The 17,584-nt window shown below is 36.8% G+C and overlaps 1 protein-coding gene and 1 pseudogene across 1 annotated transcript in view; one reads left to right on the forward strand and one right to left on the reverse strand.

The window, feature by feature from the left end:
* MIB1 (MIB E3 ubiquitin protein ligase 1) overlaps positions 1–17,584 on the forward strand; it is a 167,061-nt gene that overhangs the window by 130,499 nt on the left and 18,978 nt on the right. Inside the window, exon 13 of the mRNA XM_004702902.3 lies at positions 14,860–14,992. Coding sequence (XP_004702959.1) covers positions 14,860–14,992 — 133 coding nt within the window. The remainder of the gene's footprint in view (positions 1–14,859; positions 14,993–17,584) is intronic.
* LOC115871736 lies at positions 2,131–2,282 on the reverse strand (annotated as a pseudogene).

Here is a 17,584-nt window from a genome sequence, read left to right on the forward strand (position 1 = left end):
GTTAAGAGTTGAGGTGTGTGCAAACGTCTGATAACTGCTTGCTTTCAGCAGTCTTCACTAATTGCTCAAAAATTTCTGTTTATTAAAGAACAGTAAATTGTCTCCAGTTATACTGCAGTCAATAAGAAAATTCACTAGATTGCTCATCATTTTTTTCGCTTCAGAAATTTCTCTGAGAGAGTGAGTGTATTTTTCTGTGAAGGGCAGAGAAGACAGCAAGGATATGTTGTTTAGACTGAATCTTACTTGACAACTGAGGAGACCGATAGGGAAAGGTGAAATATCTACGTGATTCAAAAGTAGGGCCAGTCAGCATTTTCTTTCCTTTTTGAGACTAAAAACCCTTTGGTTCAGAATCAAAAGAAGTAGATAAATTGCTTATGTCTGTCCACAAGATGTTTTGCCTCCCTTTACCCCACCAAAAAAAGAGACATTCTGCCATGTAATCATCTTTCCACTCTACTAATATTTGGGAAAATAGTGGTAGGGCTTAATGCTAATTATGTGGAATAGTGACTGAACCATTCTAGTGTTGATATAAAACAACCAAAATATAATTTTATTGTTTCTTTCATTTGAAATACTTGTACCATTTAGTCCAGTTCTTCCTTTGTGAATGAGCATTATTCAAAATTTTGCCCTGTCTCCAACACACTTTGTTTATGTAAATAGTGCCCAATTACCTAAATTGTTAATCTGTACAAGTCAACAATCCGTGTATTTTGGGCTTTAAGAAAACAAAAACTCATGTACGATTTGAGACGTACTGTAGCATTCTCATTGTGTTTTGGGGTCACCTTCCCAGATACTTTCTTCTTTTGGAGGAAGTGTATTATTAATTATGAAGCATAGTTTATATTTAATTACCATTTCTTTAATGAAGGATAAGGAATTTAATACTAGGACACAGTAAATAAGTATTATTATTTTATTTGAAATCCTTAAGTCATTCCACATGTTTTTCCATAACGCTTTTAATAAACATCTTTAACCATTTTAACTCTTCTCATGTAGAAATAACAGTAGCAAAGTATTGATTTTTAACACCATAGCTGAATAACTTAAATAAATTGAACATTAAGGCTTTATGATTGATAGTCATAAATACAATCGTTGACTGTCCTGTAGTAATCAATGCATAGCTACAGCTGGTTGAAGGGGACCAAATCCATTGAAGAGGCGATTTGGTTCCATTTTACCAGCTTTAGCAAAGCATTGCAGTGATGCTGGTTTTGGATTTTAAACAGTTACATGCATTTTATTTTTCAAATTATGGTCATGCCCTTCCTACATTTAGAAATTCTTATGTAAGTACTTCACTCATTGAATGCAAACATACCTCTTTTGAAGGCACTTTTCTACAGTTATTTATTCTTATAGGTTAGCAATATTTTCCATTTAACAAGTTGTTTAATACATTAAGGGATTTTCGATGTATATATTTCAAGACTTTCACTAGTTCCTAAAAGTAGAGAATAACTTGTATCAAAGCCCAGTAACATTTAAAGGAACAGTTGAGCCTTAGTGTATTTTGATGTGATGTTTACTCTTCTTCTCTAAGCAGTAAACCAGATTACTTGTGCACTTAAATTAATGAATCAGGGAAGCATACTGTGTGTGACACTTTGCTACCACTGTGCTAGCCTTGAGAACCAATAGCAAGTGGCTTGATAGTGGGTGGAGGGATACGAGTGGCCTTCAGGAAACTCTTCTTTGTGCTTCTTGGTTTATAAATAGATGACACGTGTGTTTGGTGCCTTACATGAATGTGTGTTGAAAGGAGCTACCTTGCATGCCAGCTTGTTTTCCTTTGATTTTGCTTATGGAGTGTTAGTAATCATAGGTTAGTTCTTTAACTCTTTTATAGGTCTAACTCCTCTGTCATTTTGAGTACAAATGCCCAACTCTCTCTCGGGATCAGTGTAGTAGTAATATGTTGATTTGTGGTTAGCTGATGTTCATGAGTTTGAATATTAAAATCATGTGAGTGATCCTTTATGAAACAGAGGAGTAAATTTTTGTTATAATATAGTTTCACTGTTGTATCACAATATGAAGGGTAGCTTTGGGACCTTGCAGAAAATAAAAATGAATGAGTTATAGTTTGCCTATATGGTAAGTTCTCTCTGTGAAATGTAAAGTAAATAATTATTTTGTACAGTAAATAAATAGTCTGTATAGTTACTGGTTTGAATGAAACTAAGAGAAAGTCAACACCAATCCAGGCAGTATGCAAATAATTCTTACTACACTTGATCTTAGCCAAAAGGCCTAGAAGCGATGCAAATAATTCTTAGGTTAAATATATTCTGCATCTGTTGGTAAGTATCATTTGCTGCTGGTGCATTTAATGGACAAATCCTTCATTTATTCCCTGTAGAAATGCAACAGGTGTTAAATTGTCTGGAGTAAAGTTAGTAAAAAAGCTGACTTCTATTTTATTGGCTACATTGGAGTTGTTGAGCAGATCCAGCTGCTCAAGTGTGCTTTTGGACAGCAGTTCAGTATCATATACTGGCCATATCAGGGCAAGAAGAGGCCATGAGAAAAAATAGTACAGCATTTGATAATGTCAGCATCTGTTATCCCTGTCAGAGAGACAGTTGAAATGTTTCAGTTACACCAGTGTCAGCAGATGCCCAGAGTTTAATATGTACTCAGTTAAAAATGAACAGCTGATCTAAGTGATGGATGTGACATTTTAGAGTGATTGAAAATACTCTTAGGTATGTTAAGTTAAATTTGTAAGCACCAGAATCAGTATATGATTTTACTCTCTTAAACAAACAGTCATTTTATTTTCAAAACATCTTATGCTCTAAATAATACAGCAAAGAGTACCGAAGTTAGGATTTTTAAAAGGCATTATTAAAAGTGTACTTTCAAACCTATGGGGTAACTAATTCAATTGCTCATTGTAAAACATGAGTAGAGTATTCCCCTTTGAATAGTATTATAGAAAGAAATTCTACTTTTGAGGAGCTATAGATTCAATTTTTGGCATTTAGGACAGATAAGCTTAAAATGGAACAAGTGCATTGCCAGTCTACTTAGTGGGTTGGGTGATCAGAAAATAAGTGCTTACATGAGTTAAGCTTTGAACTAATTTCTTCTTTGAAAATGTAGAACTTTTAAATAGTGTGATTTTTTAAATTTCAAGTAAATAAGCAGTAATTGATAGGATACCACTACTGTAGTCATTCTCTCATTTTTTTGATAATTTGACACAATAGAAATATTCTTTTAACTATTAATTATCCAATTATCTTATTAAAGACAAAGAAAATTGACCATAAACTCTAGCCATTTCAAACACAAAAGAAAATTTAAATGCTTATTGACTTGATTTTTATACACGTCTTGTATTCCATTTGAAATACTTTTAATAAGTGATTAAAGTACATGAATATAGTAAGTTAGATTCTCATAATTTTTCTAACTTTGTTTTATATTATAGAAACCTAAAATAGGTGCAGCTTATCATTTGATGCTAAGAGCTTTGTTTATTCTTTCCGAGTATTTTGATACCTTCAGTGTACTATCACGTCTGTCGTAAATTGAATTATAATTGCACAGTCTTGATAAAGTCTAGTTGTTCTTTGTATCAATTGGTTTATTTTTTATACTCATATGGTCGTGCTTGTTTTATGTACCCTCTTAGAAAAAAGCAGATTCAAAGTCCATCTAGATCAGGGGTGCGGGGAACTTTTTTTCTGCCAAGGACCATTTGGATATTTATGGCATCATTTGCAGGCCATACAAAATTACCAACTTAAAAATTAGCCTGCGATATTTGATCAAACATTTAATTAACCCACCCCTAATGCGATGGCTGGAACTTCTTCCCTTTGGTGAAGTATGTGGTGTTAGCTGGTATTGATGATTTCATGGACTTTATGTGACCTGTAGGCCAGACATTCACACCTGTGATATAGATCATTTATTTCCAATAGTTGGTAGTCTGGACACCAATAGACTCTGTTGAATAGTAGTTGTGGCCCAGAAATTTGTCATTTTTCATGCTTAATTGTTTTGATTTATATATAATGTTGTGTATTAATAGCATTTAAATTGGAGATTGGGTGAACATCTGATAAATTCAAGAGAACAGGGTTCTTTTTTCTTTCTTTAAGAGAGAGAGGTGGCTGTTGTACATAAATACCTAAAACAGCAAAACTTTTGCCTCAGAAATTTTAAACTAAAAGATAAAATTTATCAAAACATGAGATAAATACATCTTAACTTGTGAGGTTAGCTTTGGCTTATATCTGATTTTTCTTAACAAATCATTTCAGTCTTCTTATATGTAATATTTAAATTAAGATCTCGTTGTTGAGACTGAAAGTAGGTCACGTGTATTCTTTGTTCTTTTGTGCCCGTAATTCTATTTTCCCTTTTTGTAGTCCAAATTAAATCGTGAGTACTTAATTAAAAAACTTAAAATGTAGTATGTTTTAAATGTAAACCATACAGCAAAGCGTACCTAAGATAGGATGTTTAAAAGTTGTTTCATGATCACTTAAACTCTACTGCAATAATTTTCTTTCGAGAAATATAAATCTTAGAAATATTTAGCTTCTATTTATAAGCATTAGATACATTTTATGGTATTACAAAAGGTCATCTGTTTGATACCAGGTTGATTTGCATTATGAAGGTCATCGGTATAGAAAGAAGCTCAAGGGCTTTCTTTAGCTGCTGTTTATTTCCTCCTGGTGCTTTATTGCCCACCAAAAATACATACTTCTTTACATTCCATAGCAATGTATGTTCATATGGGTACATAAAGAAGTATGTACTCTGAGTAGGTATTATAAGTAGTTAGCTGTAAAATCATGAAGTGGTTATGCTCCCATTTGTAGAACATCCAGCTTGTAGATTGTAGAACAATGAAGGATCATTTGCAGTGACTTATTGTGCAAAGACTACATATTATAACAAATTTACCTGGAGAATAGCCTTCGTACTGCGAGCGGTTCCTTGTGGGTGGACATGGACTTTTCTAAACATTTGGTGCACTGGATCCTTGTGGGGTTCTTTTTACCAGAGATTCATAGAATCAGTGGGGTTTACAGTCTATTTCAGAAATTGGTAAAATCAGTTTAGTGTTTTCTTCATCTTCACAGTAAATTGCTTCTTATTTTGTAGTTGGTTTCTAGAGCCTAAAAGTAGATAGTAATTATAATTGAATGCAAATTATTTTGACAAAGCAGTTATCTTATTTAAAATGTTACCAGTTAACCAGTAAGTACTCCTGATAGTGACCCTGAAATTGAAAGGGCAAGGGAAATAAAAGATCTTGTTTAAAATGTGAGTGAGCCAAATTTTTAAAAATGAGAAAGATTTTTGTTAAAGTGTTTTTTAAGGTTAAGAAGAAATAAGAACTCATGATTATTGGGAAACTTGGTCACTCTTGTTTTCACTAGTTTCTTTCCCAGATTTTGCAATTTAAGCCTTCTGCTTTGATTGGATCAAATTCAGATAGATGTATAAATTTGTATAAATGTAGATGTATAAATGTATCGAATTTTTGGCGTGCTCTTTTGATTTTACTAACATAAGGGATAGTCAGTAGAATAGACAACTTAGCATGTAAAGAGATTTTTGTTGGTAGGTATCCTTTAATTATGGTGGTATTGAAAGTTTAATTTAAAAGAAAACCCCAAGGAATGTTGAGTTAGTAAAAGGGGAGGGGGCAGGTGAAGTAGAATTCCTGCAGCCTGTGATACAAAGCTGGTGCAGCTCAGAGAGAGCAAATGCGAATGTAGCCATACAGCAGGCAGTGTCAGCACTGCAGCAGCAGAAGCTCACCACGCACGTTCGGATTTTTACTTTACTGGCCAATTAATAGTAAGCATTACAAAGTATTTTCTGATTGCCAAGTTTCTTGGTTGATTGACCCTGCAAATAGCAAATGGCTTTTAAAAGGTAACATCCTTTGGAAGCAGTGTGTGATTTACTAGGGGTGGCAGAATCATGATTGAATTTGAAGCAAAAAAGACGGAATGGTGAATGTAAATGACAAAGACCTGTACCGCTTTGAGATCAAGAGTTATTAGACATGATATTTGGGTAGCATTTCTTTTTACACTACATATGCTCAATACTTGAATTGTGAAATGAGGCTATATGCCCAGGCAGAATTTCATTGAACAATGAAAACATATATTGAATCAACAAATAGGTAAGCATGCAGCAAGTCATAAGCGTCCTTAGAATACAGGCCTTCGGTGCTGTTACCTCTGAACTTGGTCGCATGCAGCTTTCGCAGTTGGAAGCGAGGTAATGACCTAGAGAGTCACAGCAGCAGCAGCCATCTCATCTGGATTGCTCGGTCACTCTATTCGCTGATCCAGCACTTCTTTTCAAGAGCCGAAGGAAGTATCAGTGAACAGACAACTTCACCTTTTAAGATAAATTTGATAAACAAACAAACAAAACAAGTCTGCTTTCCCTTCTTTCCCCTTCCTCATCGATAAAACTACCATAAAATTGAACCAACATTGGTCCTTTGAGTAGGAATGTCACATTATCAGTATTGCACAGATAAGTTGAATGCCTTGTACCTGCTGTTCAGAAAGTTAAGCGACCCAGGACGGTTGCTACAACAGCCAAGAAAATGAACCTCGCTTACTTGCTTAGATGAAATGCTATAGAAGAAGGGTAAAAGTTGCAAGGCAAGTTAAACTTATAACTTAAAATAGACCCCCTCCACCTCCCAAAAGTACAGCTCACTCCCCTCCCCAAGTAACTGTAAACATTCACCCTGTTTTCCTTTGCCCACCAGAATACATTGGATCCTTCTGACTTCTTAGAAAATATTCTGCATCTTTCTTGCTTTGAGGTTTTTTGGTGGATTTTAGCTTCCAGGATTAAATGGTAGATCTGTGTAGAAGCTACCTTTTCATATCCAGAGGTCAAGTCTGCAAGCGAGGTCAGGACTTCCACATGTCCACTACAGAGACTAATTTAGAGTCTTCCCTCAGTGGCCACAGCTAAATTGTTACAGCTTTATAGGCAGCTAAGCATTTGAAACATGCACTCCCAGGCAAACAGTCTCTCTTGTGCCTCTCTCTTCCCTGACCATATTTAGTCAACCATAGCAAAAAATAGTCTCTCAGCTGTCGATTGTCGATGCAAACGCTGAGAAGCCTCTATCTCGCTTTCTGCCTATTGATTGTTCGTCCTGCAGCCCAAACACTGCTTTGCCATTTGTCCTACCTTTTTTTTTTTTTTTTAAAGCACTGCCAAATAAAGCGGTCTCTCATGTTTCCACTTACATTTCCCAGATTTTCACTGAGCTTGTGCTGATACTAGGGAAGCTTGATGCGGCTGTCACTATACTTAGAAGCAGCACTGCAGAGCAAAAAAGGACAGGGGTGGGTAAAAAAAAGCAATCTTCAGACAGATACAGAACAAGTGAAATCCCCGTGCTGCTGGAATGTAGCTTAAAAACCTCTTTTTTTTTTTTTTCGGTTGTTGGTAAAAAAAAATATGGGACATGATTTATTACGTAGCTAAGGACCTACAGGTATTTTTGTAAGCTTACCTTTAGAGCTAATTGTTGCTATACCTACTATTTTAAATTTAAAGAAAAATAGCTGAATGAGAACTATGTATAAATGGTATGGAGACTGTATATTGAAGGTGGAAAGATAATCGAGGGAAAGAGATCCATGAAGTCTTGGAAATGCTACCTGAACTTTTAATTAAATGACAACTTTATTCCGTTTTCTAGGGGGTTTATTTAAAAAACAGGAGAGTGCTTCTGGATATTTGTGGGACTTCTGTATAGAAACTAAAAAATACCTATAGATGTATTAAAGTGCGTTATGAGTTAAATTCTATTTTATTTTTTTTAATGTGAAGTGATTTTTGTTTTATATTGCCATACTTCTTTAATTTTCTGAAATAACCTTTAAATGCAATTATTTCATTGATTAGATCAAAAGTCTAGTGGTAAATATCCTTATCTATAACTTTGCTAGGTGCAATATATGCCTCAAAGGAAAACACACTTTTATTTTGAATTTTTATTGCATATTCACAAAAATGTTTCATATCACACGTCTACTTTTTTTTTAACCCAAGAGCAATAGTAAAATATCAACTCCAGCAACCTCTGGAGGAGAGGTAAGATCTCACAAATGTAGAAATGCCCAAGAGGAATAACTGTACCTTAATGTAAACATGTTCTCTTTCTAAGTGTTGATGCACTTAAGAATCGGGAAAAAAACATCTGTTTTCTAAGCTCATTTTCCAGTAATAAATTTTGCCATTGTCATGTTTTTGGTCAGTGGCATGTAACACTTTAGCAGTTTAATGATTTAGGGTGGTATAGGAATGCTTCTGTAGACATTTGGCAATTTTAAAGAACCAGCTTTCCTAGATTTGAAATAACTTTACACATTCTTGTTAACTATTTCCAAGTAGTGTATATTCCTATATAAATACAAACAATATAAAATGTGTTATGTGCCAAGCACAGTTCTAACCTCTTTATACATATAAATTTATTTTTCACTAAATATTATGAGATTTAGTGTTAACATTTTAAAGAGGAGGAAATTGAGGCATAGGTGTTAACCTGCTCAAGACACCAACCGTTCTGTTTATCACAACCTGAATTTGAACCCATATAGTTTGGCATCAAACTCAGCGCTCTTTACTACTGTGCCCATATTTTTACTCTGGTTAGTAGTAATGAAAAGAGAGAGTTATCACTTTAGGGAGCATAACTTCCTAATAAATACAGTGTGTTGCTAATGTCCTTGTCTCAATATGTTCAGGAGGATAGTTGTCCATTTCATCAGTTGTACCTTCATTAATCTCAGTCAGCAGAACATTTAACTCCTCATCTGGGAATACAAACAAAACCCAACCAGTTGCCACTGAGTCAGTTCTAGCTCGGGGCATCCCCATGTGCTGCAGAGTAGAGCTTTCATGGCTCTGACTTTAGGGAAGCAAACTGCCAGGCCTAACTACCTTTTCTGTTAGTGGTCACAAAAGAGATATCAAGATAAGTAAGATTTGTTTCCCTAGCTTATACAGCATAAGAGAAATAAGAACGGATTAATTAATGAAGTCACAAATACGCTCTTTGGAAGGATGGTCATGTATTCACATAACCAGCTATTTTGTAGCCTATATTGCTGTTGTATCTGATCTTTTTTTCTTTCGGAGCTAAACTCAACCACGTTACCAAATAGAATTATTGAGTCTTTGAATTAACAGTATCTGTCAAAAAAGAATATGTGGGAAAATAATAAAAAATAGCAAGTAAAAAAAGAATTTAAAGACATGTAGTGTCCATTCATTGTGGAAAAGTAAGAAATGATGTTGGGTTGATGAAAGAAAATAAAAATCATCCGTAACTGTATCTTAAAAGAAGACCACAGGTTACATTTTGGAATATACTCTCCTAGATACTTTGTCCTCATCAATTCAGATTGGGGTGTGTGTTGGACTAAAATACTTTCCAACTGGGTGCCTGTTTTAATTTACCATGCCTCCTCCCCCAATAAAGTTAATGAAACGACTTGATCAACTGTTTTAGTAAGTTTCTTTATGGATTCTGGACTAACCTAATGATGATCTGTAGAATTTTTCATAAACTTGGCAAGCATTTGTTGGACTGCTAATATGTGTTAAACAGTGTTATTCTAATAACTTTTTACACAGAGTAATGTTATTACATGAGGTCTCCACCATTTAATAGCTATGGTTTTTCTAAGGAAAGATTGCAAAGTATGGCAGGCCTAAAACTTGACCCAATGCCATATGAATGTGACCTACCAATGTAGACAGCTGCATGTCCCTTCTGCTTCTTAGAACCCATTTGTTCATCATTCAGCAAACGTTTAGCATTGCCATGTGCCAAGGATTATCCTGGCACCACTGTACGTTGTATGGAACATTATACTTCCTTGGCACTATTCATAAATGCCTGCTTAACTGGTAGTAAGATCTTCTCTTTAAACCATCCATGTCTTTAACCTCTTGGAAAACAACTGAGTTGAGAAATAAGACTCTTTTAAAAAGCATCAGAGAAGATAGCTCCCATCTTGCATATACTGTGCCTCCCCCTAGATGAGAGACTGTTGGCTTAATAAAGTTACTTACTGAGCTGATAACATCTTTACCCCCAGAAACTTTGTGGGTTCAGTGCTTGCAGCATCTTCATTAAGGAATGTGCTATAGGGAGCAGCCTGTAGCTGGGCTTTATAGTTACATTGTAGCTAGACCCACTGTCAGTTTTTACTCCTCATGATCCAAAAAGAGTTTCGTTTCTCTTTTAAAGATTTTATATTTTATAATTCTCTGGTAAAAAATCCATATAACCCCTGCGGATCAAGTCACTGTACAATCTTTATTCTTTCTTTATGCCAGCACCCATGTGGGCCTGTGCAGACCCCCTGACTTTCACATCCGGTTCTTACGTTCTTTTCTTGGGGTTTTTTCTTTTTACAGGCCCTGTCTTGCAAGTCTGTGTTCAGGTCCATTTTTCTTTGCATAATGCAAAGAATGATTAAAAAAAAGGTTGGCAATATAAGTCAGTTACATATTTGTACCCATTCCAAAGAAAGATAATCCAACAGGATACAAAAAATAATTGAACAGTATCATTAATATTACACATAAGTAAAAGGTTGTTGTTTTTAAGGTAATTCAAACACTGTTGCAGCAGTACATTGACAGAGACCTGCTAGAAATTCAAGCTAGATTCAGAAGAGGATATGGAACAAGGGATATCATTGCTGATTTCCTATTATGTATTCTTAGTTAAAGCAGAGAATACCAAAATGATGTTTACTTGTATTATATTGACTATGCATTTATGATTGTGTAGATTATAACACATTATGGATAACGTTGTGAAGAGTGGGTATTTTGTAACGCTTAACTGTTGTCCTGTGGGACATGTACATCCAAAAAACAGTTGTTCAAACAGAACAAGGGATATTGATTGGTTTAAAATCTGTAAAGGTGTTCATCAAGACTATATCCCTTTGCCTTGGGTTCTCACGTTGTATGCTGAGCAAATCTGAACTGCTGGAGTTTGTGAAGGTGTTAGGATTGGAGAAGGGCTGACTGACATTCTGTGATCGGCACATGACACAGCAGTGCGTGGAGAAAGTGAGGAGAACTGGAAGCACCTGCTGGTTCAGACTACAGCCCTCCAGTACGGATTACATCTCAATATAAAGAGCACAGGGAGACCAGTAAGTTACATCGTGATGAAAGGAGAGAAGACTGAAGTTGTTAGGATTCCCTTTGCTTAGACCCACTGTCAGCGCCCGTAGAAGTAGTAGTTAAGAAGTCAGATAATTATATTTTGCAAATCTTCTGTAAGACACTTGTTTAAAGTGTTAAAAAGCTAAGATGTCGCCTTGAGCGACTGCATGGGAAAACCGGGCAATGAACAGGGAAGACTAAAGGAGAACTGATGCCTTTAGATTATGGTGTTGCCAAAGAACAACAAATAGGCCATCAACTGCCAGAAGAAGGAACAGATTGATGTTGGTAGAAATATAACCAGAATGCTCTTTAGAAGCAAGGATGGAAAAAAGAAAGAAAAACAAAACAAGGATGGTGAGATTGTCCCACATACTTTGGCCATGTTATCAGGAGAGATGAGACCCGAGGACATGATCCTTGGTAAACTGGATAGTCAGTGAATAAAGAGGAAGACCGGCAGGGAGATTGACGGACAATAGGCTCAAATTTAGAAAGGATTTGGAGGATGGCTCAGGATCAGACAGTGTTGCTGCTATTGTGTTGAACCAACTTGATGGCAACTAGCAACAACATTTCCTTTAACACAATCAAGGTCCTCAAATAGAAGGAAAGTCTTAGAAGCTGTGAAAACGGCCGAGAGGCCACATCTGACTTCCTTTGACTACACAAGAGAAGAGTTTCTGTAGAAATGTTGATGTTAGAGATGAGTCGGTTAGAAACAGAAGGTAAGAAGTTATGAGCGAGGGTGTGCAATCGTGGCGCTGCATAATCAGTGGGAGGCCTCAGCTTTCCAGAAGTAATTATACTTAGGATGGCTGGTGAATGTTCAACAAACTTGATGTCTACATGGGAATGCCAAATTATTATTTACAGAGAAAACTATTACTGCTAATGGATTACAGTACTCACATTATCACATCAGCCTTTTCACTGTTTTGGGAAAATACAGATCTGTTTGAAACTATATTAAAATTGGAAATTGGTGAGTAGGACAATTGGTTGGATGATCTTAACAATGTTGTCAACCTTTGAAATAATGCCATTTACTGTTGCCAATTATAATACAATTAAAATGCTGTGATTCCTGTTAAAACAAGGAGTGGAGACCCAAAGCCCATTAGTAGGCCACTGGAGATCCCCTTGCAGAGGGGTCTCGAGGAGGAGATGAGCCAGTCAGGGTGCGATGTAACAACGATGAAAAATACACCTTTCCTCTAGTTCCTAATGTTTCCTCCCTGCTCCCACTACCATGACTCGAATTTGACCTTGCAAGTCTGGCTAGACCAGAGGATGTACACTGGTACAGATAGGAACTGAAAATCCAGGGAATCCAGGGCGGATGAGCCCTACGGGGCCAGTGGTGTGAGTGGCGAAACAGGGAGGGTAGAGGGAGAGTGGGTTGGAAAGAGGGAACCGGTTACAAGGAACTATATGTGACCTCCTCCCTGGGGGATGGATAACAGAAAAGTGGGTGAAGGGAGATGTCGGACAGGGCAAGACATGACAAACTAACAATTTATAAACTATCAAGGACTTATGAGGGAGAGGGGAGCTGGGAGGGAGGGGGAAAATGAGGACCTGATGCCAGGGGTTTAAGTGGAGAGGAAATGTTTTGAGAATGATGAGGGCAATGAATGTACAAATGCGCTTTACACAATTGATGTGTGTATGGATTGTGATAAGAGTTGTGTAAGCCCCTAATAAAATGATTAAAAAAACAAAGCAAAACAAAAAACCCCAACAAATGTGCTTTACACAATTGATGTATGTATGGATTGTGATAAGAGTTGTATGAGCCCCTAATAAACCGAATTAAAAAAAACGAGCAGAAAAAAATGTAGATAATCACACACACAAAAATAAATAAAATGCTGTGATTCCTGTTTAAACATTCTCTGTGGGTTCCCAGTGGTTGGCGGGTCAGGAGATGGGGGGGAGGGTTTGGTGCTGATGCTCCCCTCTACTTAGGTACACTGGAGGGACCTAGTCCTGTACTAGAAAGGGTGGGAGGGTTATATGTCGGGGCGGAGGACTGCAGCCACCCCTTTGTCCTCTGGTCTGGGCTGCTAACTCTTCCTCCAAGCAGCTGTTAGTTTCCAGGCTCTCGGCCTGGAATTTCAAACCTTTCAAGACTTGCAGTACATCATCTGTTCCAGTGGGTTCCTCCCCAGCGTTTGGGGTAGCAGCAGGTGGCAAGGACTAAGGAGGGGAGTGCTGCAGGAGGCATGGGTATGGGCAGCAACCGACCGCCACAGAGCATCTTGACTCCAGCTCCCAAACCTCAAAGTCACCATTTGTACCACAGTCACCATTTGTCCAGCTCCCAGGTCCCAGGTCTGCTCAATTACCAATCGGGGCCTTGAAGTTGAAAGCACAGTTGTACTAGGGGTTCCAAGGTCTGAGGACACCTTCATGTACTTACTTCTTACATAACGCCAGTTTTGCACAGTGCCCTTACAGCATCCCAATAATCATGAGGCAGGTGTAGGACTGGGCACTTTTATTGTCCATGGGGTCTCCGTGCATCTGAGCTGACTCACAGTGACAACAGCAAAATTTTGTTTATGCATGTTCTGAAGCTCTTACAGCTCACTCTCACATACATTATTGTAGAAAAGAACCTAACACATTAAGTGCCATCAAGCAAGCACCTCTAATACATAGTGACTTTATGTACCAACAGAAGGAAATGTTTCTATTGTTTTTGCCCATTTATACTCTGTTTGACAAAGAATATAAAGATTTTCTTTATTTTTTCTTCAGAATTTTCTCTCTCTGTGGGGCTGGGGAAGGTGATGAACATCTTATGCAGTACACACCAAGTTCACCCTTTACCCTTGCATTTTCTCAGATTGAGAAGCATATTAAGGAATTTGTTTTTCAAATTATTATTTTACCACATACTCTTCTCATTAAGAAAAGTTCCTGGTGTGTAGTAAGAAAAAATAGTTTTAATTTTATTCTTTAGGAGGGAGCTTTTTTTCTTTAAAGAAATATTTATTTCTTGATACTTAGTCTGTTCTCTTAAACTTGGACTTTTAAATCTTTGCTGCATTTTAGAATAACTTGGCTTTTTGCTTGGGGAATAACTTGTTACTGATTCTTAAATTTGAACTATTCACTTATAATAATTGCTGTTTTGTGTGTTTTGATCTAAGCTGTTTGGAGGACTAGTGACATACATCAGTTTTTATACTCTGCATTTTAGATAACTGCCATCTATAACATCTGTCGTAATTGTCACTATTTGTCCTTTTTTTTCCTTTTGTTTACCTGGTTGTTAATTAACTTTTTAAATTAATAAATCCTATTCAGATAAAGCTGAAGAGATCCCACAGAGCTAAAATTGTGTCCTTCTTAGGTATAATTCTTTCTCCTATATTGTATTCTTCTCATGTTCTTGTAGCACTCTGATTCTGTCTTGATTCTGTTTGTTCACTTCTCAGAATATCAAAAATTACACATTTGAAATTTAGAAATACGGATTTTTCTTTTTGTCTTGAAGGGACTTTTTTTAAAGCAATGTTTTTATGTGATTTCAAAATTTAATTTGTAATCTTTTTATAAAGAAAATATAAACAACCTGTGTAAATAACAAAGTAGTGTAAATTTGACTTTCAGTGCAATGCGTGTTTTACTATCTAAATTACCAAGACCCTGGATTGTGGATGAAAAGAAAGATGATGGTTATACTGCCTTGCATCTGGCTGCCCTTAATAACCATGTAGAAGTGGCTGAACTCTTAGTACATCAGGTAAGAAAAAGTTTTAATTGTAACAATTTCGAACCATTGCCATTCATTTGTTTAATCCTTCATCAATTACTTATTAATAGGTTATAATAAAAACTGCTCACGATGATGCAAATTCAGATATACAATGCATGTTTCATCTTTGTCTAACACTGCTTCTTAAATAGGAGGCAGGGCTCTGGATCCTTAAATGTCTGTTATTTTCTCTACACAGTCTTCCCACAGTAGGCTAACAAAATGGGCATCAGCTGGCAGGATTTCCCAGAATTGCTATCACTCTTAGAGAAGTAAGTTATCAGTCAGGACCAGTAACAGTGTAGTCTGTGTTCATGGTTCAGATGAGGTGGCCAGTTGTCGTCAGATGATGCCAGATTGCAGCGAGGGGAAGGGGATCTGGTTCGTGAGTAGTGCTGGAACCTGGAATTCCGGGCTAGAGAGAAATACCTTAGTTATTTTATTCATCCAGAATCAAAAGGACCTTGCCTATTTATGAGACTAGATTTGAGGGGTGGGGGTGGGGATCACCTTTTTGCTGTTTTATGAAGGTTTAGTATGTTCAGCAAAGTTTTAAAATTTATAATAAAGCATATAGCCATATAAATGCATTAAAATTGTCAAAGAATTATCTGTAATCTCAGATCATTCTAAAAACTAAAGAGGGTAAAGAAATAACTAAAAAATAAAGCTACCTTTTTTCCTCTGGTATTTTTACCTTTTGCTATTGAAGGTAGTGTCCTGTGAAGTATTGTTGATTATAAATTCCTATTCAAAACTAAGTAGCTGATGCTAAATCACATTGCCTAGGCAATTGTTGCTTTTTATATTAAGTCTTAGAATAAGTCCCTTAACTTACTTTGAATTCATTTAGTATTCCAGATTGTTTGCCTCTCCATGTTAAGTCTTAAAATCAGCATTCTTAGTTTCTATTGAAGAGCCAATTTGGAGTTAGCATTCTACATATGTTATAGGTTTATCCTGTAATATTTCATATTTTTCATGCCCTAGAATAGAGGTAGAAAAAAACCTGTTTAGAGGTTCTGTTCTGTATTTTGTTCTTTTTGTGTTCTTAGATAAAATCATCATAGTAGAAACACATATTTTTGGAACATGCTGTTCTTGAGAAATGCTGTTGCCTCATCCAGTTCTCCCTATGTAGCCAGTAACTACTATCATGAAAACAACTGCAGCAACTGACAGTGGGGAAAGTGGTTAGCAATGTCCAGTGTTCCATACAGATAGTTATTTATTTACTTATTTTTTTAAAAGATCGTTTTATTGGGGGCTCTTACAGCTCTTATAACAATCCATACATCAATTGTATCAAGCATGTTTGTACATATGTTGTTATCATTATTTTCTAAACATTCATTTTCTGTTTGAACCCTTGGTATCAGCTCCTCTTTTTTCCCCTCCCCCCATCCTTGTGACCCTTGATAAATTATAATTATTATTTTCATATTTTACACTGATTGCTGTTTCCCTTCCCTCATGGTTTCCGTTGTTCATCCCCGTGTGTGTGTGTGTGTGTGTGTGTGTGTGTGTGTGTGTGTTCATGTGTTGATCATTGTCATCAATCAGTTCTCCCTTCCTCCCCTCCCTTTTCTACCTTCCCTCTACACTTCTAGTATCGCTACTCTGATTCCTGTTCTGGAGAGGTTTATCTGATCTGGATTCCAAGTGTCATGAGCTCTTATCTGTACCTGTGTACATGCTAGTCCACATTGAAAGGCGGGACTGGGGTCATGATAGTGGGGAGTGAGGAAGAATCAAGGAACCAGAGGGATATTTTATGTCCCATTAGTGCTATACTGCCCCTTGGTTGACTCATCTATTCCTGTGACCCTTCTGTGAGGGGGTGTCCCATTGTCTACAGATGGGTTTGGGGTCCCTGTTCGGACCCCCCTCGTTTTCAACAATATGTTTTGTTTGTTTTGGGTCTTCTGATGCCTGTCAATGGATCCTATCGACACCTCATGATCGCACAGGCTGGGGTGTGCCTCTTCCATGTGGGCTTGTTGCTTTGCTGCTAGATGGCCGCTTGTTTAATTTCAAGCCCGTAAGACCCTAGATGCTATATCTTTTGATAGCTGAGCACCCTCAGCTTTCTTCACTACATTTGCTTATGCACCCATTTGTCTTCAGTGATCATGCTGGGAGGGTGAGTATCACAGAATGCCAGGTTGTTAGAGCAAAGTGTTCTTGTGCTGCGGCAGGGTTTGAGCTGAGGCCCAAAGTCCGTTCACTACCTCAGTGTATTGCCATATAAATATATGTACAATGGCCAATACCTCTATTTTTATGAGTTATGTATTTACATATGTATACACCTGTGTTTATACCTCTATCCGTAGCTTTGCTTCCTAGATCTTTCCTGTTTCCTTTTACCTCCCTACTGCCCCACCATCATGCTCGCCCTTCTTCTGCCTTTTAGTACCGATACTTATTTTTTGTAATATTCTTTATGTAACAAAATGCTGGGGTTTTTTTGTTTTTGTTTTTCTCTTTTTTAACATTTTATTAGGGGCTCATACAACTGTTATCCCAATCCATACACACATCAATTGTGTAAAGCGCATTTGTACATCGTTTCTCAAA

The sequence above is a fragment of the Echinops telfairi genome, unplaced genomic scaffold (assembly GCF_000313985.2).
Source record: "Echinops telfairi isolate 266 unplaced genomic scaffold, ASM31398v2 ScPeMD7_7400;HRSCAF=8409, whole genome shotgun sequence".
NCBI classification, from domain to species: domain Eukaryota; kingdom Metazoa; phylum Chordata; class Mammalia; order Afrosoricida; family Tenrecidae; genus Echinops; species Echinops telfairi.